General features: G+C 43.6%; 1 protein-coding gene across 1 annotated transcript; it reads left to right on the top strand.

Annotated features, from left to right (window-relative positions):
* The first annotated feature begins 12,088 nt into the window (after positions 1 to 12,088).
* On the top strand, positions 12,089 to 20,930 carry LOC146853777 (olfactory receptor 5J3-like). Its single transcript, XM_085650892.1, has 2 exons — positions 12,089 to 12,159; positions 19,964 to 20,930. Exon 2 carries the CDS (start codon positions 19,986 to 19,988, stop codon positions 20,928 to 20,930), a length of 945 nt encoding a protein of 314 aa, XP_085507018.1. The 5' UTR covers positions 12,089 to 12,159; positions 19,964 to 19,985.
* The last annotated feature ends 673 nt before the right edge of the window (positions 20,931 to 21,603 follow it).

The following is a 21,603-nucleotide window of genomic DNA, read 5'->3' as shown; positions in this document are numbered from 1 at the left end:
CTATGCAGATTGCCAATGTTTATGCAAATGCATTCAGAACAAGCATAACACATTTATATTGCAACAACTGCATGTGGTTCAGTGGTGATACACACACCATATTTTCCAATAATAGCAGGGTTATTATGCAAGTATAGTTGCATGTAAAATATTTGCTTTTAGAGTCATTTGGTCATTATTCCAGTTTGTAAACCCATAACTAGATGCAACAAAGTGTACTAACAGCACCTCGTTTCTTGTCAACACTGGGAAATTCCACGGAGGATTGGGAACTATGGTTTGAAGGGTCTGAGGCTTATTTCGAGGCCATTTGGGAGATGTTTTTACTCAGATGAAGAAACTTGCATTATTGCGGCACTCCTCCGACACAGAAGGGATGAAGGGACTAAAACATTTACCTTTTGCTGTTGTAATGGGATAGGGTGATACTGTAGACAATTACGCCTCTGTCATTAAAATGATGGATACTCAATTTAAGAAAAAAACATCATTATGGAAAGGCATACATTTTACATGAGGAAACATCTTCCAGGGGAACAGGTGGAGGGTATTGTGAGTGATCTCAGAATATTAGCTGCAACATGTGACTACAAAACCTGTAAGGATAAAATGTTAAGGGATACATTGGTAGAAAAAACAAATAGTAAGAAAATCCAGGAGAAGTTATTGACGACCGAGAACTTAACATTGCAAAAAGTGCTTAAAATAGCCAGAAGAGTGAAGTCTACTGTGTTATCCATGGATCAAATGGCAGTGAAAACACAAGTGGTATCTGACAGTCTAGTGAAGATAATGGAAAAGAAAGTTGATACGACACAGAAGGCATTAGAATGCTTTAGATTTGGCAGCAGAAATCATTTAGGCAACACTTTCTTTTGTCCGTTTGTTGATAAAAAATTGTGCAAACTGTTAGAGGATGAGACATTTTGCCAGAGTGTGTAAATCCAAAATGACAAACCCAAGAAAAATGTTTCTGTTAGAAGCATAACTGGAGAGAATTAAAATTCTGATTCCTATATAGACTGTAGTAATGATGATAAGTGATTCAGTAGAAGCAATCCCCATAGAAAGAGACCAAGGTGAGAACAACATACTCAAACTGGACCCTTCTGCCTAATTGGAATTTCAGGAATTCCTATTTTCATGATGGTCCCCAACCTTTTCTGTACTTAGGTTCAATAAAATGCATTGAGAGCTATAAATATTATTAGTGTTGTATAATCGTAATTGTGTTATATGTATATTATTTAAACCAAGCAAAAGCGTTCTAATTTAATAAGCTGGGCTCCACACAGGTGAGCTACTCAGTGATAGCTGGAGTGCTACAGTAGCTCAAGATCTACTGGTTGGAGACCCCTGTGATCTGTATCATTCTTTACTCTTATTGGTCCAGATGAGTGGAAAATCCTTAAAAATGTCACAATGAGGAAATCCCAGGTCTAACCTTTAGCGTATGAGATCAAAATAGTGAACATATTGGGTGAGTTTGACTGCACTTTGATTTTCACAAGGAACAGTGACTCAGCCACAGTTTATTTAGCTAAGGATGAATCTTGCTATTAGGTTAGTTGAAATTTGGGAACTATCTTATACCCAACCGGTCCTGAGCAAGTTTTGCTGAACGATGATTGCAGGTCCGTCTGGAGAAAGGACAGGGAGGTTGAAAAACTGCTTTTCCTGAAGTCTTTAATGAAAAACTTGGGAGAATAAAGGTTTTTTCCCACTGTACAATTTTGAAAGCAGGTTTAAGTCCTGTTGTCCATCAACCAAGACTGGTGTTTTTCGCCATGAGAAAGGAATTGGAACAAGAGTTGGAGTCCTTAGATCAACAAAGTATCATCAAGCCCATGGAAAGCTCAGAATGGTTGTTGCCTGTGGTGTTGGCCAGAAAAGGAAATGGAACTATGAGAATGGGTATAAATTTGAGGAGCTTGAATGAAAGGATATGGGTAGATAGCTATCCATTGCCCAACATCACAGAAATGTTGAGTTCATTGAAGGGGGCTATAGTCTTTAAGAAACTAGCATGTCATCTGCCTACCACCTGATCACCTTGTAGAAATAGAGTAGTCATTTTACATTATTTGACTTCCTGGGAGGGCATATAGGTTTAAGGAAATGGTTTTCAGTTTGACATCAGAGATCTTCCAGAGGGTGGTGGAGGCTATGTTTAAAGGGGTTTCCAACCTTGAAAGTATGTAAGTATAGGTTTGCAGTGGAGTTGGCGGATTATCTGGGCTACAAATTGTCTTCCCAAGGGGTGGAGCAAAAAGAGAGTACCAAGATAATTTACTGTCATTTTCTGGTATGCTGGAATTCAATGCATGTTTCATTCCCAACCGCAGAGGGAAACCCACCTCATGAGATACCTTATGAAGAAGAATTTGTGTGGACTGAAGAACTCGATCAGGAATTTGATGTAGTTAAACATGAACGTGTATGCTATACCCCTCAGGAATTTTGACACTCGTAATTCATTAACAGTAGGGACTGATACCAGTCAGCATGTGTTCTTGCAGAAAAGTGTAGATAGAGAAGTGATAGTGTTTGCTTTGTGGGATTTTCGTGGTGTAGAATCAATGTACTCAGTGATTTAGCATGTGGACCTCTTAAGGTGATATTTTTGGGAAACAGAGTTTGTTATCTGGATGGACCACAGGCCCTTGGTCAATATGTTTACTAAAATGGGGGGCTAGCAAAGCCACAACTCACATTTTCACGTGGCATTAAAGGATGTTAGAGTTTTAATTGCAGTTAGAATATATACCAGGTCCAAAGAAACATTTTGTGGATTGTTTGTTAAGTTGTCACTCAAGAATGATGATACAGGAAAGGAACTGGAGGGTTATTTCTGTGCTGTTGCGGCATTGGTATGGTCTGATTAAGGATGCATATTGGAGGAGGACTGAAAGGCTGCTGTGAAGGAAAATGAAGTGATTCAAGAATTGACCAATATCTTAAACAAGGGTTGGGTAGCCGAAGGTACTAGTGAGGCTGTATTTGCTTTTAAGCATGTGATCCCAGAATTGGGTGTAAAAGAGGGAGTAATGAAAAGGAAGGGTTTACTGGTTGCTCCACATGGTTTGCAGAGTAAGGTGTAAGTCCTGGCTCATGAGGGGCATGTGGGAATGAGAGTCATGAAAAGAGGAATTAGAGAAACATTTTGGTGTCCTGGGGTGGACAGATGTGTGGAGCATTATATGAGAGATTGTGTTACTTGTGTAATTAGTGACAAATTACAGGTGACTTTTCCCAGTCTGATGGAAGATATACCTGTTCTGGAGAAGCCTTGGATAAAATTGGGTTTGTATGACATAGGACCGATGTTTTTTGTGTTAGACTAGTGGAAGAGCTATGGTCTAGTGTTGGTTGACTATGGGACACGGTGAGGCTGAAGTGCAGTTTGGTAGATCAGCCAACACTGAAGAAGTAGTGGAGTTTTTACAGTCCTTATTTCTGTATCACAGGGTGCTTGAGTACCTCTAGAAAGGATTACATGTAATACAAACTGCAGCTGCTAATCTACTTTTAAAGGTCCCCCGGCATGCACTTATTTCACCTAATCTGAAAACTCTGCATTGGCTACCTGTTAGGGGAAGGATTCAGTGCAAAGCTTTACTTATAGCTCATTGTGCTTACTATGGAGCAGCCCTCACTATCTCTCAGTGAGATTACGATGCTATCTTCTGGGTAGATCCCTCTGTTCTTCAAATGCCTGTTTACTGCACATTACCAGATTTCAGAGTGGAAATGTGTCAGAATGCTCTGCCTTTTCATGGGAGGCGTATCGAGGAGAAATATTTTTATTTCTCATAATTGTTTCCTAATTTTACATGTGCTGCAATCTGCAGCACACATGGAAAGAGAAAAATGCCTCTCTGATCTTTCACAATCCCTATGAATTCAGTCACACAACATTGATGGCAGAACTACACTGTGATAGTGGTTACAGCTCCACTTCAGCCTTCACGGCTGACCAGATCAAGTGACCCAATGCCTGCCCGATCCCCATTCTGAGCCTGGATGGAAGCTACACATCTGCTTTTTATTGAAATGGGAGATTTGCATTTTTACTGTAGAGTTCTTCTCGTCCTCCCTGTTTTGTCAAAATTGTAGTGTAAATAATTTCTTGCAAACCTTCTATGACTAATGTTCCACCAACAGACCTGAGGGAACGTGCAGCTGTGACTCTCAAACCTGCGAAATCACTGTCTTGTGCGCAATCATTCGCATAGTTGTTCCGTCACAGCTGTTAGATTTTTAGCCTCACAATAAAACTGCTTATCACTTGTCATTGCATGTAGGGTGAGAGTTGGCAAGCTTTTGTCTTGTGGCCCACAAATCTTATATCTCCACTTGTAAATGGAAGGATCATAACTCTATATGAAAAACAGAGCCTTTTTAAAACTTTCTTTGGCAGTGGCACAAACATCTGCCCCTCGGTACAGCTTGTGTGCAAGCATTCTGGGCAGGCTGTGGTTCTGAGCACTGGGATTGGGTTCGGAATGGAAAGCAAACATGATCTTGACATCACGAGCAGAGCTAAAACTAGGAGACCAGGTTTAGCATTCCTACCGCAAATTGCATGGAATTATAGAATGCCATCTAAAACCAAAATGTCAAATGCTGTAGCATGTAAATGAATGGCAGTGATTGTGATTGAAATGAGATCTAGAAACCTTTTAGAACTTTCTGACATAGTCATTGGGAAGAATTGCAGGGTTTAAATCATCCTATGCTCTGTGTCTCTCCCCACCAGAAATGTAACAGCTTTTTAGAAACCTTGAGTAAAATTAAATCGGGCTTTCCCAAGCATCCGGCCCACCATGTATCGTAGCTAAAGTAGCTGATCAAATACTTCTGACCTTCAAGGAAACGCCTGACCCCTTTGACCAGGGGATTAGTCCCTGTGGCACTGAAACTTTCTATGGTCAAAGAACGACTAAAGAAGTCTAAGTTAGATCCTCCTGACCTAGGAAACTAGTGCCCAATCTCCCTGATATATAGAAAACATGTTAACGTCTCTTTGTCTGGATTCCTGGAGCATGATGTCCTCCATCCTCACAGACTGGATTTAAATCCTACCACGGCACAGAAATTCCTGCCCTTCTGGCAATGGTAGAAGAAGCCAAGAAACTGTAAACCGTGGAGGCTCAGCAGCCATTATCCTCATAGACCTCTTCTCAGCATTTGATACGGTGAATCACTACATTCTATATTACAGAATGCTGGAATTTCAGGACCTGCTCAGGACTGGCTGTGATCCTTACTGGAAAACAGGTCTTTTTGGGATTTTAAAGGAGGTTTTACATCAGTTATCTTTAATTTAGAATGTGGTGTACCCCAGGGATGGTCTCTGAGCCCAGCTGTTTTTACTGTTCACATAAGGCCACTTACATATGTCATCCATCCCTTTGGGATATCGATATTATAATATGCAGACGACAACCAATTGTTCTCCTCTCACTCTCTCTCAAAGCCAGGCTTCCCCCCCCTCCTCTATTAGGTCTTGAAAAAGTTGCGGGCTTGATGAATAGCTCAAGACTTAGGTTAAACCGAGGTAAATCAGGACTCATGATTTTTGTCAATAATCTCGTTACCTCACCATTTCTGAGCTGGCCTAGCTGGTCAGGCCCCTCTCCTATCCCAAAAACCCATAAAGAGTCTAGGTATGCGGCTGGACAAATCCCTGACTTTCGACATTCAGACAGTAAAGCTTGCTGCCATATGTTATGGTCTGCTGAAAATGCTCTGAACGCTTCTCACCTTTCTGCCACTCACTTTGAGGAGGCTGGTGGCCCAGGTCATTATTCTCTCCCAGCTGGACAACTGCAATTCTCTCTATTTAGGAGCCCCAAAGGACATAATAAGAAAACCACAGGTAGTACAGAATTCCGTTGCTCGCATTCTATTTACCCTACCTCGCCCTCAGTCCACCCAACAAGCCCTCACTGCCCTTCATTGGCTCCCAGTGGCTGAAAGGATAACATTAAACATTTTCAAGAATTGCCCATAGGGCACTCCTTGATAAAGAGCCTCCAATCTCCCGCACTTTGTTATCTCCGTATATCCCTGAGAGAATCCCACAATTCTCTATGACCCATCTGGCCAGAGTACCTAGTGTCAGAAAGGCCAGATGTGAAGGACACTCTTATGCTTACAATGCTGTTAAGCTTTGGAATAGCCTTCCATTCTCCTTCGAGATCAGCCAAAAAAGAACTTCCTTCTTGAAAGCTATTAAAGACCTGGCTCTTTCAGAGGAGATACTCCTACATTTCTCCAATGGCTCTGTGCCGCACTATCAGTACTAGGATGCCTAAGGGTAGCTAAGTGCTACACAAGTGCTTTATAGAATAAATAGAACAGACTTCCAGACTTTCATCGCGACCAGTCGACTTGGCGTATCAGACAGTGACATCGAGGACAACCTGAAATAGTGCCTTGGTCTCAAGATTTAGGACCACTTTCTTTTACTACCATTGGTGCTTAGTGCTTTATGTCACTATATTTTCCTAATACTTTAAACATTCAATTCTACAGGTTTCCCTTATTGGATATTTGTTATTTTTGTTGTCTTTTATTTGTTCAATTTTAATCTATTTCTCTAATTCAATTTGAGATTTTTACTTTTTGGTGTTGACTTTATTTCTGCTTTTATGCTGCATAAATGTCTACTCTGTATTATAGCTACTAAGGGTCGGACTCAGGATAATTGACTAACTTTGAAGGTCCACCCTGATAAGAATTGTAATTGTTCTTTGAGGTGATCAGCTTTCTTACAGCAGAGAAATAAAAAACGTTTTTATTATCCAAGAACATTACACACATTTTTAACTTCCGTTGTGATCAGGTGTCCTGGAGTATACTCTAATGATGATTTCCCCAGCATTGTTTATCATGAATGACAGTCACTTGTCCCTCCCCCTGCAGATTTCTGTCTTAAGGGTTTGTACGGCTATTGCATCGAATCGCCTCATCCATCGTTTGTTTACCCTGAGATCCCAGAGGAGACACCAAGTCAAATTTCTGTTGAGGTACTTCAGAGACCAGAGTTCCCCAGAGTCATAAGACTTGAATTAGTCTTTATTTCGAAAAAGCTATATATTGCTGCATTTGGAAATGCGTTGATGAGGAGATCTGAGGAGACAAGCCATCTGCTGTGTACGGTTGATGATTCAGATTTATAGAGATATGTATGATACATCAGGAGCCTTAGGTCTGCAGACACATAACCTCTACCTTAGACATTACCGAGAACAATACATATACTGTGCTCTGTTTTTTGGTACAGCGACATAAAACCAATAGATAACTGAACCTTAGAACATCATACATGGAAAAGGTGAACTTTAACAGTAATATTTGACATTGAGGGCAGGTAGGTGTCCTGTCATTTGTATGCACCTGATGAAAAGACAACCTTGCAGGCCACCTATGGCATCTGGATGAAGGTAAGTTTAAACTAAATGTTGGGATTTTTCAGTGTATGTTTGTCAAACTGGTAATAGCAGAGGGTCTAGGCTCAATTCTCTATATATGCGCAGGAAGAACATTCCAGGCAGTAAAACTGTGATTTCCTTCTGTAAATAAAAGGCACAACATGGGCACTTGCTGAGCAAGATGGTACCCGTGAGGGGGGGATGTTCTGCCTCTGTTCCTGTTCTTGCTTGATCTGCTCTTACCTGTGAAGCTACTGAAAGGGTTTGCTGGCTCCACGCTTGCGGTTGGTCGTAACATGATTTGCAGGTCCCATTTGTCATTACGCCTCATACACCCGAGAACCTGCAGACAGGTTGTGTTGCTCCGGTGCATTCCCGGAAAGCCCAGTGTAACTACGGTGGACCTTTGCTGCTGTCTGATTTCCTGTCCCTGCTTGTCCTGCCTGTGATTACATGTGGCACCATTGAGAAGGCTTGGCCAGTTCCTGTGCCATGCCAGCTGTTGAAGTTGTCAAGTTTCCTGTCATGCACATCAGAGATAGTCTGATGAACCTGCACCAATAGCCATGCCGAACATGACGCGGAGCATGACGTTGACAGGATGACTTCTGGTAGCTTATAACGAGAAAGAGTGGTTCACTTGGCAAGATTTTTGGTCTTTTGCCATTTCCTTGGCACTGAACTGTGACCTGTCAGTCTAGTAGAAGGATGAAATCAACCCAACTTGCCCTCGAACAAGACACCTTCCACTGGTACTTGCAGAGACGCAAAGAAGATGGGCCTTTAAGACCTATAGATGTCCCTGTAAAGGAAGGAAGCCCACTGCCTCAGCTCTGTAGGGATCAGACATAGACCCATCATGGATTAGTCTCCACACAAGTCCCTGCCACCACGAAGCGGCTGTGCTTCAGGCTCGTCCTACTGGGTGTTCACAGAGGTGTTGAGTTCAAGGCCCTGTGTATAGCTTTTACGTTTTTACATAACCTGGACCCTTTCAAAAGTATGTTCCAACTAGATCCGTTTGTTCTTTGTCCAGTGGAAACCTTGTAGTTCCTAGATTTAAAAGATCACGTTGGGGGTTGGGGGCACATTGCATTTAGCTCAGGAGAGTAGATTAAATCTGCTTGACTTCAGGAAGAGCTAAAGACTTGGCCATTCAACCAGTGAATCCTCCATCTGTTCCTGGATATCTTTATGTGCCGCAGCTTCTGGAGGTTCGCCCCGAGACACCCCAAGGTATGAGTCGAGCCCTATAAATCTTATTTTCATTTCGTTTTGTTTCAATTAAAGTGTTCAAAGTGAGCTTCCAGCTCAACAAACGTCCTTTCACTTTCCGACAACAATCCTTATGCGCCGAGTTCATCTAGGATGTCAATGGAGCAATTTAAGGGAAAACAGGCCCCTCAGGGTTGTAACCAGGTTACTCCCTTATGCTTCTCCAGGGAGAGGAGAGGAAACAGTCCCTACATCTGGGCTCTCTACTTACAGTATCCTTCGTACTAGTGGCTTAGTGGACTATGGCGTCCACCGTAGGGGCTTGTGTTCGACCTCAAGGGGACCGGTTCAGATCCCAGGGGTCCACTCAGGCTTTCATCCTTCTGAGGTCGATAAAATGAGTACCATTGCGTGGGGTAACAATAAACATCTGGAGTCAGCGCCGATATACCCTCCTGGGTGAACGTACGCTTTAAAAATGCACGTCATGTTACTATGCGAATCTACTAAATGTGTTCCGTCTCCAACTCGTGAAATAGGCCCTATTTGGTGACTTCAATTCGATATATTGTGTCATCAATATTTCAATTACTGTACAGGGACCTGCTCAGTCAGGGTCACGTTTTGAGCGTTCACATCTCTAATCTCTGAGAGCAGGAAAAGGCTCAAGTACGGTCGCCTAAAACGCCTTTTTCATTCCAAGTTTCACCGCGGACCCCAGACGTGATACAGCACTGTTGACCCGACCACACCCGATCTAATTAATGCCTTTCAAATATCTTTAGCCGTTACCACGAATGAATAGCCTGCCTTTTATCCACATCGAGGTTTGTGCCGAAAATTACATTTTTCGGGAAATCGATAAAAAGAAAATAAAGAAAAGGTTGGCTACAGAAGATTATTGAAACGGCTTCCCCTTCACGAATAATGGCTTCATGTTTAATGTGACCTGCAAAAAGTCACATCTAAGGCATAAAAGGTAGGCATGCCATGTCCTCTTTTTCCAAATCTCACACAAAGAGTTAGATATCAGTTTTGCACTCAGGTTGTCAGTAATGATATGGTAAATACCGCTGTGAGACTTCATGGCTGTTGTTAAGATATGTTTACTTTACAATTAGTTATTGAGAGCACTGAGGCGAGGTCTCTTGGCACTACAGAGGAAATATAGCGGTTTCGAAGGTGAGAAGGTGAGAGAATGTATTCATTCAAGCGCCAGGCTTTTCTTATGGTGGTGATGGGGGAGGGGTGCATGGACCAAGTTATTATTATTTAAATTATTTTAAATTTATATATATAAGGCGCAACATCTACCCAAAAAGGGTTTCCCCGTGCCCGCCAGAACAGCAAAATAAAAGAGAACACCGACTAACTGATTGAAAAGCCAGGTTTTAGGTGACTTACGGAAGAGTGTAAAGAGAGAAGGGAAGAGCATTCTACAAGACAGGGTCCAAGTGGGTGAAGGAGCGGCCGCCCATACGGGATAATCTAATCCTAGGCACCTGGAATTTATCCTGAGTAGTAGATCGAAGAGTGCGTGAAGGCAGATAGGGGTGAGCTCAGTTTTGTAAATATAAGGGAGCTGTGCCAGGCTTAATTCTGAACATGTAGATCAGAGCTTTAAACTTGATCCAGTTCTCAAACCTGAGCCTATGGAGGTCACTCAGGGAGCCAGATATAGAAGCTGTTCTGGGAACCCGGCAGAGCAATCTGGCAGCGGAGTTCTGTACCCGCTGTAGCTTGCGTGTCACGTCTTTAGTGGCTCCAAGGTAGAGAATGTTACCTTAGTCCAGTCTAGAAGTAACATGAGCCTGGACTACGGTTCTCTGGGTAGGGCTCTGTCACTGAACCTCAGATCTGGCCTACCCTTCTCTATTCCAGTGTTCACACGGCTCTGTCACTGAACCTCAGGTCTTGCCTACCCTTCTCTATTCCAGTGTTCACACAGCTCTCTCGCTGAACCTCAGGTCTGGCCTGCCCTTCTCTATTCCAGTGTTCACACAGCTCTGTCACTGAACCTCAGGTCTGGCTTGCCCTTCTCTATTCCAGTGTTCACACAGCTCTGTCACTGAACCTCAGGTCTGGCCTACAATTCTCTATTCCAGTGTTCACACAGCTCTGTCACTGAACCTCAGGTGTGGCCTACAATTCTCTATTCCAGTGTTCACACAGCTCTGTCACTGAACCTCAGGTCTGGCCTACAATTCTCTATTCCAGTGTTCACACAGCTCTGTCACTGAACCTCAGGTCTGGCCTGCCCTTCTCCATTCCAGTGTTCACACAGCTCTGTCACTGAACCTCAGGTCTGGCCTGCCATTCTCTATTCCAGTGTTCACACAGCTCTGTCACTGAACCTCAGGTCTAGCCTGCCCTTCTCCATTCCAGTGTTCACACAGCTCTGTCACTGAACCTCAGGTCTGGCCTAACCTTCGTTATTCCAGTGTTCACACAGCTCTGTCACTGAAGCTCAGATCTGGCCTGCCACTCTTTATTCTAGTGTTCACACAGCTCTGCCAATGAGCATCAGATCTAACCCACACTTCTGTATTCCAGTTTTACACAGCTCTGAAACTGAACCTCAGCTCTGGCCTGCCCTTCTCTATTCCAGTGTTCACACAGCTCTGTCTCTGAACCTCAGGTCTGGCCTGCCCTTCTCCATTCCAGTGTTCACACAGCCCGGTCGCTAAAGCTTAGATCTGACATGCCCTTCTCCATTCCAGTGTTCACACGGCTCTGTTACTGAACCTCAGGTCTGGCATAACCTTCTCGATTCCAGTGTTCACACAGCTCTGTCACTAAACCTCAGGTCTGGCCTGGCCTGCCCTTCTCTATTTCAGTGTTCACACAGCTCTGTCACTGAACCTCAGGTCTGGCCTGCCCTTCTCCATTCCAGTGTTCACACAGCTCTGTCACTGAACCTCAGATCTGGCCTGCCCTTCTCTATTCCAGTGTTCACACAGCGCTGTCGCTAAAGCTTAGATCTGACCTGCCCTTCTCCATTCCAGTGTTCACACGGCTCTGTTACTGAACCTCAGGTCTAGCCTGCCCTTCTCTATTCCAGTGTTCACACGGCTCTGTCACTAAACCTCAGGTCTGGGCTGACCTTCTTTATTCTAGTGTTGACACAGCTCTGTCACCGAACCTCAGGTCTGGCCTGCCCTTCTCTATTCCAGTGTTCACACAGCTCTGCCATTGAGCATCAGATCTAACCCACACTTATGTATTCCAGTGTTCACATCAGATCTGACCTGCCCTTCTTCTATTCCGGTGTTCACAGAGCTCTGTCACTGAACCTAGGGTCTGGCCTTCCCTTCTTTATTCCAGTGTTCACACAGCTCTGTCACTGAAGTTCAGATCTGGCCAGCCCTTCTTTATACCAGTGTTCACACAGCTCTGTCATTGTGCATGAGATCTAACCCGCACTTCTCTGTTCCAGTGTTCACACAGCTCAGACCTTGCACCTTGGCGTCCTGTGCAGATGTTCTCTCTGAACTTTCCGTTGAAGGTGAGATTTAGAGGACATGTGAAGTTCACCCCATGACTTGAAGCAAGAATTTACAAGGCATTTTGTTTATTTAATGTGCTTGCTCAATGATTTTGTTTGTGTAGTTTTGCTGCTTGTGAGTGGGTGATTGTAAACGGCCATGTCAAAGAGTAGATGAGTGGATTGGTGAACGAGTGAGTGAATAGATGAATGGGTGAGTCATCCGATGCCTGGATCAATGGATGAATAGATGACTTAATGCACTAATAAAGATCATATAACTAGGAGAGTGAAGGCATTGGTGGGTTAATGGTGAATAAATTGACAGATGGCAGAATGGATAAATTAGGATATACATGGATGAATAGGTGAGTGAATAAATGAAGTAAATAACAGGAATGACAATGAGTGAATGCTAGGGAGGCCACTGTCATGTCAGTATAGGAGGCTATTATCGACCCCCAGTGCCGCTGCTCACTGACTCATGCACTCGTCCTCCTATTCATCCAGTTACATGTCCATTAGTCCATCAACATTCAACCACATTGACAACTGGAATAACTCCTGCCCTGACGCTGTGGTGAACTTTGGGGATTCATCAAAACCTACCTGTTCTTCCTTGTGGTTGCCTTGGGTGTTGCTGGCCTCATTCCCTCCCGCCGCCGCTCTGCTGACATCGCGGCCGCCGTGCAGAGAAAACTACACTACCCAGTCTCTCCAGCTCCGGAGGGCCGAACAGGTGACGCTACTCACGCGCCTGGAGGCGCTTTAAAATCGAGCATACCTCCCGCGTCGCGGAGCAGCGCGTGGGCAGCGCCGGGCTAAGCCCGGGCAAAGGGCGGGCCGTCTGTGGCCGTCCGAGGTCGCTGAAGGTCGGGACAGCCCCCTAACATCGTGCTTCCTGGCGTAGGAACATTTAGATAAGTTATTGAGTGACATTTATGTACCAATTGAGTGTTTGGACTTGTGACCATTATTACGTGTATCGCACGATTTGTGTCCCTGTACCACTGTGTACCGTTGTGAGTTTAGCCTAGCACTATGGCTAAATGTATTATTAATATAAAAGGGGGGGCTGGGACACTGGATGCATACCTTAAACGAGCTGAAACGGCAGTGGCTAAAGAGATAGAATTAGTTGAAAGGAGGTTATCTCTTGAGCCAGTTAGCAGTAATATTAATAACTCGAATATTGCCTTGACTGCTGTTTCATTGGATAATTCTCAAACACCAATGGTAGTGCCTCGAAGTCATGGACCACTAGATATACCAAATGCACCCTGCCCCCTTGCTCTTAGCCCGACGCCTTCCCCTCCCAATACACGTACTAGACAGGCACGGGCTGAGCTTGCTACCTGTGCCAAAGAGTTACCAAGAAAGCGAAAGGCAGATAGTGCCATTAAGGGCAGTAAACCGCGTGCGAAACAAGCAAGGAAAAGTAAATCCACTGTTAGTATGGGCCCTCAAGTAACTAGCCAACTGATCCAGGCTGATAAATCCAAAACTCATACGGGGGGTACCCAAACAATAATCTCCCCTATAGCCAACCCCATTGAGGGTGACCAAATGGCCAGATTCGTGGGGGTTCTAGAGGAGCGCTTCAAGGCCCTGATTAATCCAGTTATGGAAAAACTAGAGCTAATTGATTATAGATTAGCGGCCCTGGAAAGTAAGGTATCAAATCAACAGGGTTCCCTGACCACGAACAAACCAACGGGTACCCGCTCCGACTTAGTTCTCACGCAAATACCTGTAAATATTAGCTCGGATGTCGGAGCTCAGACATTTAGAGAACAAGCAGGGGCTTAGATAATTAATGTAACAAATAATTCTATTCCCGTAAGAGACACCACCGCTGGCTCTGGGGGCCACAGAGACAATTTAAATGGCATTCCTTACCCTTCCCAAAAAGCCACAAAACTCCATCTCCCTCCTGAGGCGTGCCCATATTCCATCATTCTGGCAAACGTCCCTAAAATATTAGATGGCAAAGAGGAACACTGGTCATCACTTAAGAATAAAGCACTACATTTTCTGAATTCCAGAACAGTCCTGGGTGATAATCTTTACAATAATTTCAAGATGGTTCGAAGGGTAGACTGGGTTGGAGACACCAAAAAGTGCTTGGACGGAGATTGTGTTGTTGTCAACTTTGCATCCCCCCAGCTGGTAGATCATAACCTTAGACAGGCGGGCTCACTGAGAATACACCAAGACCGTATTAACATTCTCCCCTTAGGGTTTTTCTACCCTCCTCGCCCTAAAGTTTTAAACAAAATGAGAGGCTTTGTTTCTTGTCCAGACTCCTATGTCAGACCCATTACTGTAAGTAACAGATTTGAGGCGTTGAGTTCCTTGGACTGCAATGACTGACTGGTTAATGGACAAGATCAGGGTCTGCGAGGACCTTCGTTAGCGACACTTTCTGTAGCCAACATAGCATCTGATGTAGATCCATATGATGTAATTCCCCGGGTATCCAGAGAAGTGATCTTGACCAGTGTTCCATCTAATATTAATAGTACTCCGCTAGTAGTACCTCAATATGAGGTTCCTGTTGGTGGAGACCTGCAGGAAGTTTTACTTTGTGGTAGGGATGAGGATAATATCTTCTCATCTTTAGTTTCCTGGAATGTAGCAGGAATCAGGAATAAAGTTGTGTCATCTCATTGGTCCAAGTTTTTTGAAAACAAGGATATTATATTGTTGCAGGAAACCTGGTCAACTGTTTTAGATTATAGACCTGGTTACCTCAGCTTTTATGTCCCCGCTGTCCCAAGTCTCCATGGAAGAGCTAAGGGGGGTCTCTTAACCTGGATCAAACAGGATAGCGGGTACTCCTTGACTCAATTGGACACAAACCGTAATGATATCTTACTTATTCAAATCCAGCGCCCAGGATTAAAGTATTTATTCATTTTTAATATTTATGCTAGAGGGTTGCCAGGAGGCAAATCCTCAAAAATTGTGGAGGAGTTGGACCAGCTTCTTGATGTATTTTGAAGGGGGGGTAATGTCATTGTAGCGGGTGATTTTAATTGTTGTTTTGAACCTCTGGATGCTAATGATATTAATCTCACTCTAGAGGAGGATCGTACTTGGAACATCCCCCAGCTGACTCTTGCGCCAGTAAACAAATGGACCGAGGCTGTACTTCAGCTTAAGGCACTTTGCCTGGGCCAAGGTCTACGCGCAATCAATGGTAGATCAGCATCTGACAAACAGGGGGCTTTTACGTTTAATAATGGTTTACGTAAAAGTTGCATCGACTATATATTGACTAATAAAGAATATTGGTCAAATATTAAGGATATGAAAGTGATGGAGAGGGTGGAGAGTGATCATGACCCCCTATTACTATCATTCCAATTATTTCATATTAATAGTCAAGAGACTCCCCCTACGATGGTGGAAATTGTTCCCTCTAACGACTCAAGGCGAGTCAAATGGGCTAATTGCCTACTGGATGAGAGGCAAATTTTAACAATAAAGGATCTAACCACTAAAGCCACAAATGACCTACAGATTTGTATTGCTCAGAAGGACAACATGGGAAATGCAAATATTATTCATATGAATCTATTTAACCAACTTAGCGTTTTTTTTACAAAACAAACTCATGCCAAACCCAACAGACCACCCCGAAAGGAGGACCAATGGTATGGGAAATCATGCAGGACTGCTTACCGGGCCTTGTCTGATGCAGTTAAAACTAAGGATATAGCTTGTATTAGGGCTGCCCGTGAATCATATAAAAAAGCTCAATTGGATGCTAAACGTGCATGGGATCAGGATTATTGGAATGATCTTTGCTCAGCCAGTAAACAACGATCGATGTGTTCCTTTTGGGACCTGGTCAGGTGGGGTAGGGGTCAAATAAGAGAAGAACCAATTAACTTTGTACCTCCCAACCTGTGGGTTACGCATTATGCATCCCAGTTTCCTCCCTCGGATGCTTATGAAGAGAGTTGTATACCAATTATTTCTTCTAATATGGTTACAACTCCTTTGGCCTTTGATTTAAATGAGGTTCATAAGGTCTTGAAATCTATCCCTAGAGGAAGAGCACCAGGTTTAGATATGGTTCCAGCTGACCTGTTTATGCACGATAAAGATCTTTGGGCACCCTACATTCTTTCCCTAGCCAACTGCATATCGAACGGTTCATCCATACCTAATACTTGGAGGGGCGCCCAGATTATCCCGATTTTCAAAAAGGGAGATCGATCTGATCCGGGTAATTACAGGCCCATAAGCCTGATCGATTGTATACAGAAGGTGGTAGCAAGGCTTCTCTTATTAAGGATACAGGGGTGGATAGAGGAGGAGGAAATTATATCACCATTACAGGCAGGGTTTCGCAGCCACACAAGTACCATTGATCAGGTATTTAGGTTTTTATTAATTTACTGGCGGGTGGTTCAGCTGGGAGATGGCATGATATTTGCAGCCTTTGTTGATCTTAAATCAGCTTTTGATTTAGTCCCTCGAGCAAAAATGTGGTCCGTTTTTAAAGACCAAGGAATGCCTATTGACATTTTACTTTTTTTAATCAAACTGCACGAGGATAATTTTGCTCAAGTAAGATGGAACCAATCAGGCAGTGTTACAGATACATTTTCAATTGCTAGGGGAGTTCGCCAAGGGTGCGTTTTAGCCCCGACCCTTTTTTCTTTATACATCAACAGAGTAGTCAACTATTTTAAGGAAACACCAACTGATGCTCCAAAATTGGATGGCAAGTTGATTCCTCTGTTGATGTTTGCCGACGACACCTTATTAATCTCCAAGACACAGCAGGGCCTTCAAAAAGCTATAGGTGTGTTTGAAATCTTCTGCAAAGACCATGGACTGATCGTAAATGTCACCAAGACGAAGTTCATGGTCTTGCATAGGACCAAACATGTCAGAGGGACCGTGCTGATGAATGGAATAAAATTAGAACAGACTAGGGTCTTTTCATATTTGGGCATAACCCTTGCATCAAAGTTAGAATGGAAACCGCATGTAGATCAGGTGACAATAAAGCATGCACAGTTAACTGGTGCACTAATAAAAGAACTACATTCGTCCCATACTAAACCTATGATTCCAGCGCTCAAAATATATGAAGCCAAGATAGGTTCAGCAAGTCTTTATGGGGCAGAACTCTGGGGATTTAGTAATCTTACCCAACTGACTAGGGCCCAAAACAAGTTCTTGCGATTGATTACTGGCCTCCCAACCTCAACTCCCCTAATCCCCCTGTATTATGACCTGGGGGTCCTTCGCCTTGAGGACATTGCAAGATACAGACCTGTGGCTTATTGGAGGAGGCTTTGGGTTACCCCTGAACTCTCCGAATACGCCCGGGTTTTTCTGGATGTCAGGGGGTCTGACAAGGGGAATAAGATTCTATGGATGAGGGAGGTCAGGTTACTGTATTCTGCAATGGGCCTAGCAAGTTTATGGGAGGAGCCTTCAGCACATACTTTTCCGCCAAGGAAAACCCTAAAAGAACTGTACTGGCGGCTGGTCTCAGAAAGAAGATTTGGTTCAAGTATTGGTCCATCTCTAACTTCGGACTTTCTGGCACTTAAGGATAAACCCTTGTTTGAAAATTATTGGGACTGCATCACTGTCGTTGAGGACAGGAAGCGATATCACCAATTCAGGGTGGGCACCCTTCCAATTAATACATTTGTTGCAAAATGGCGAAATGATTTAAAACCCGATTGTCCCTTTTGCCCAGTTCATCGGGAAAATATCGCGCATATTTTATTCATTTGCCCAGAGTACAAAATACCAAGACAGGTTTGGATTAAACCAATCTGTATTTTATTTGGTTTTCCGACAGGGGTTGAGGCTTTGCGGTGTTTTAAGTCAAATACATCTGAAACTGTGATTATTGCTGTTTCAAAATTTCTCCATGGGTTCTGGATCATTCGTGCTTATAAATTACGCCTCGTCTGATTAATTGACAATTTTTAAAAACTTTTTATGTATTTTAAATGTATGAGATATTTATTTATTTATAATTCCCGCTGCCATGAATGCCCTTTTTGCAGTCTACGTTGAATCTATGGTCCCCCCTTTTGCCTTCTGTACCCCTCTTTTTATTTTATAATTGTATATTACTATGTGTCTTTTATGATGATAAATCGAAATAAAGACTTGAAATTGAACTCCTGCATTGAAAAGCTCACACATGCGTCCAACCCTACACAAACACAAACCTCACCCATACATTACAAAACACATTTATTAATTAAAAAGCCGCCCGTGGGCTCCAACACCATTGGAAGGGGCACATGTGCGGATTGTGTCTACTTATTGGGGCTTCTCACGAGCAATAAATATCTTTCAGGTTTTACAGAATTTCAACATCTTTCCCTCAATTCCGCAGAACCTGTCTGCAATACAAGATGGCCCGACAGTCATCAACAAAAATTCAGTTTGAATGAGGCTTTGAATCTGCAGTGGCACAGTGAGAAAAGGTGGCTATAGGCACACAGTAACTATCAGCGGCAGAGACTTAATGCAGCCTTCCACCGGTCAGGTTGTTATTGATTCTCAGTGAGGCCCAGGCATGAGTCCATAGATGATAGGACGGCCACAGACAGCACCTCACTGATGAGCGCCAGCAGGACCAATTTCGACTTGGAGTTGCTGGAGTTTTCTGTCCGGTTCAGGCTGAACAATTCCTACTGAGGCAGGTCAGGGATGATTTGCATGCAGTTGGTCCCTGTCTGCAGTGAAGCAGAGAGCAAAGAAATATGGGTTGGACTGTTGCACAAAGTAGTTACCATTGTCTGTGATTAGTTCAAACATTGAAACCATCACTTTTATGTCAGCCCAAATCACCACTAAAACGTATAATGGGTTTAATTGATAACCAGGAAAAATACATCAGGAACCGAGGGGCAGATTTACAAGTCCCTTGCAAAACATTTGCACCGCCGTTGCGTCACTTCTGTGACGCAGCGGCGGCGTATACAAGGCGCCACGTTGCAACTTATTTACCACGTGACGCATCTAGGCAGATGCATCACTTTGTAAAGCACTACCCCACATGAAACCTGCGTCAGGTTTCATGTGGGCGTTCCGTCGCAGGGTGGGCGTTCCGTCGCAGGGAAGCCTCGTAAAACTGACTCCGTAAAATCTACAAGATTTCACGGAGTCAGTTTTACGACGCCGCTGCATCAAACCCTACCGCCTGCTTGAAGCAGGCATAAGGAGTGACGCACCACGTTAAGTATGGGCGGCCCTTGTGCATTGCTGGAGTTGCGTCGGACTTGCGACACTACTTCAGCAATGCGCCGCCTTTACGCCACAAGATGCAACACGCATCTGCCTATCCTTGCGCCACGGTGCGCCGCATTGTAAATGCGACGCATCCGTATTGGTGCAAGGGGAGAATTGCGTGCCGCATCTATTCTGGCGCATCCCTGCTGATTTGCAGAGATGTGCCAGACCTTGCAAATATGCCCCAGAACTTCTTCAAGTTTATAATGTATACCAGTGGACGAGGCTGGGACGGGGGTGGGGGCCAGGATTCCGAGCACACTTTCAATAAGTGGGATGAAAAAACACTTTACCTACAGTTTACAAGTAAGAGACGTAGCAAACTGTTGACTTAAATATATGTTGGCCAGTTTCTCAATCACAATTTGATTACCGAAGCTTTCACATATCTGTGATTGAAAGCTAGTTTCAATAAATAAATAAATAAAAGCCATGGTTCTGTAGGACATTTACTCGCAGAGTGTGTGCTTAAGTTGTGTTTCAAACACATCCATGCATACATTTTGATTTATGTCTGTTGCTTTCTTTTTCTCACCCTCAGAAAAATCGAATCATCTGGTGCCATGAAACCAGGAAACCAAAGCTCTGTGACTGAGTTCATCCTGTTGGGACTCACAAATGACCCACACCTTGGAGTATTCCTCTTCCTGCTGTTGCTATCTGTCTACACCTTAACTCTGGTGGGCAATAGCACCATCCTGCTCCTGGTGTGCTGCAGCGCCCAGCTTCACAAGCCTATGTACTTCTTCCTAACACAACTGTCCTTCTTGGACATTACTTTTTCTTCAGCTGTCTCCCCTAAGACCCTTGTTGACCTCCTATCTCAAAAGCGTACTATTTCATTCCATGGTTGCATAACTCAAATTTACTTCTTTGGTGCCTGTGCCAGCACCGAGTCCTTCATCTTGACTGTCATGGCTTTCGACCGGTATGTGGCAATTTGTAATCCATTGTTGTACTCACTCACTATGTCCAAATGTCTTTGTGTTCGCCTAGTGGCTGCGTCATACCTCGGTGGCTTTCTCCACTCTTTATTTCATGCAGTTTGCTTACTGTGGCTATCTTTTTGTGGTCCTGATATCATTGATCACTTTGCCTGTGACTACCCTGTGCTCCTTAAGCTGTCCTGCACTGACATCTCCATCAATGAGTTGCTGCGCTTTGTAATAGCTGCCTCTTTTGTGATGATAGCTCCTCTGCTTGTAATCTTTGTTTCCTACTTTAAGATTGTCACAGCCGTCCTCAGGATCCGCACCGCAGGAGGAAAACGCCGGGCCGCGTCCACCTGCATCTCCCATTTTACCTGTGTCTTTCTGTTCTATGGTACCTCTTTCTGCATGGAGATAGTGCCCAATTCAAGCTCCTCAGCACATCAGTACACAATGTTATCTTTGACCCTCACTGGGTTTATTCCTTCTTTAAACCCCCTCATCTATAGCCTGAGGAACAAAGAGTTGCAGCAAGTCCTGGGAAAATATTTGCACCACACAGCTCAATCTTATTCTTGATAACTACTGTACCCCTCATGAGGTGATTTCTCTGTATTGCTGTAACTTTCATGAGTTAACAAAATATATTGTTTTGTGTTGTCTAAAATATTCCTGTAGTCCATAGTTTATAGTTCAAAATATTATTGTTTAGTTAATAAAAGCTGTTACAGTTACCTATGATCCGATAAGAAAACAGCAAAAATATTCAAAGTGTGACATCTAGATAGCCAATGTGCAATAATAGTAATTGATAAAAAACTATATAGTGGACTAAAATAAGATAAAAACAGCTAAAATGTTCAAAGTGAGATAAACTAATAGCCAATGTGGAAATACAGTAGGTAATCAGTGCAATGCAAAGCTAAACGTAACCTAGCTATCACCAGAAACCAAGTTGTATGGTGGATCATTCCCTGGCATACTAGATATCTGCCAGTGCATATTAAGGTGCTGAGCACCACTTGGCTGTCTGCCACAGAATCACCAGTTACTTCTTGTCCTGCCTAGCCTGGCCAGCATTTTTTGTTCCTAGGTTCTGCCCTTGGTTAGGGCTGGGTGCTTCTGAGATGGCCTGAGAGAGCTGTTGTCTGAGTATTTTCACAAATTTGGCGCATTTTGTGCAAGCGCCCAGAGAGAAATGATCGCAAAGCGGATAAAAGTTGCTTCCTGGCATGTACGCACCCCAAAAAGC

Source organism: Triturus cristatus, chromosome 4_1 (assembly GCF_964204655.1).
Source record: "Triturus cristatus chromosome 4_1, aTriCri1.1, whole genome shotgun sequence".
NCBI classification, from domain to species: domain Eukaryota; kingdom Metazoa; phylum Chordata; class Amphibia; order Caudata; family Salamandridae; genus Triturus; species Triturus cristatus.
The sequence above is the reverse complement of the archived record's forward strand: the minus strand, read 5'-3'. Positions and strand labels throughout refer to the sequence as shown.

Excerpts from the sequence above, each read along its gene's own strand:
- LOC146853777 (XM_085650892.1), top strand. The coding sequence starts at position 19,986 with ATGAAACCAGGAAACCAAAGCTCTGTGACTGAGTTCATCCTGTTGGGA.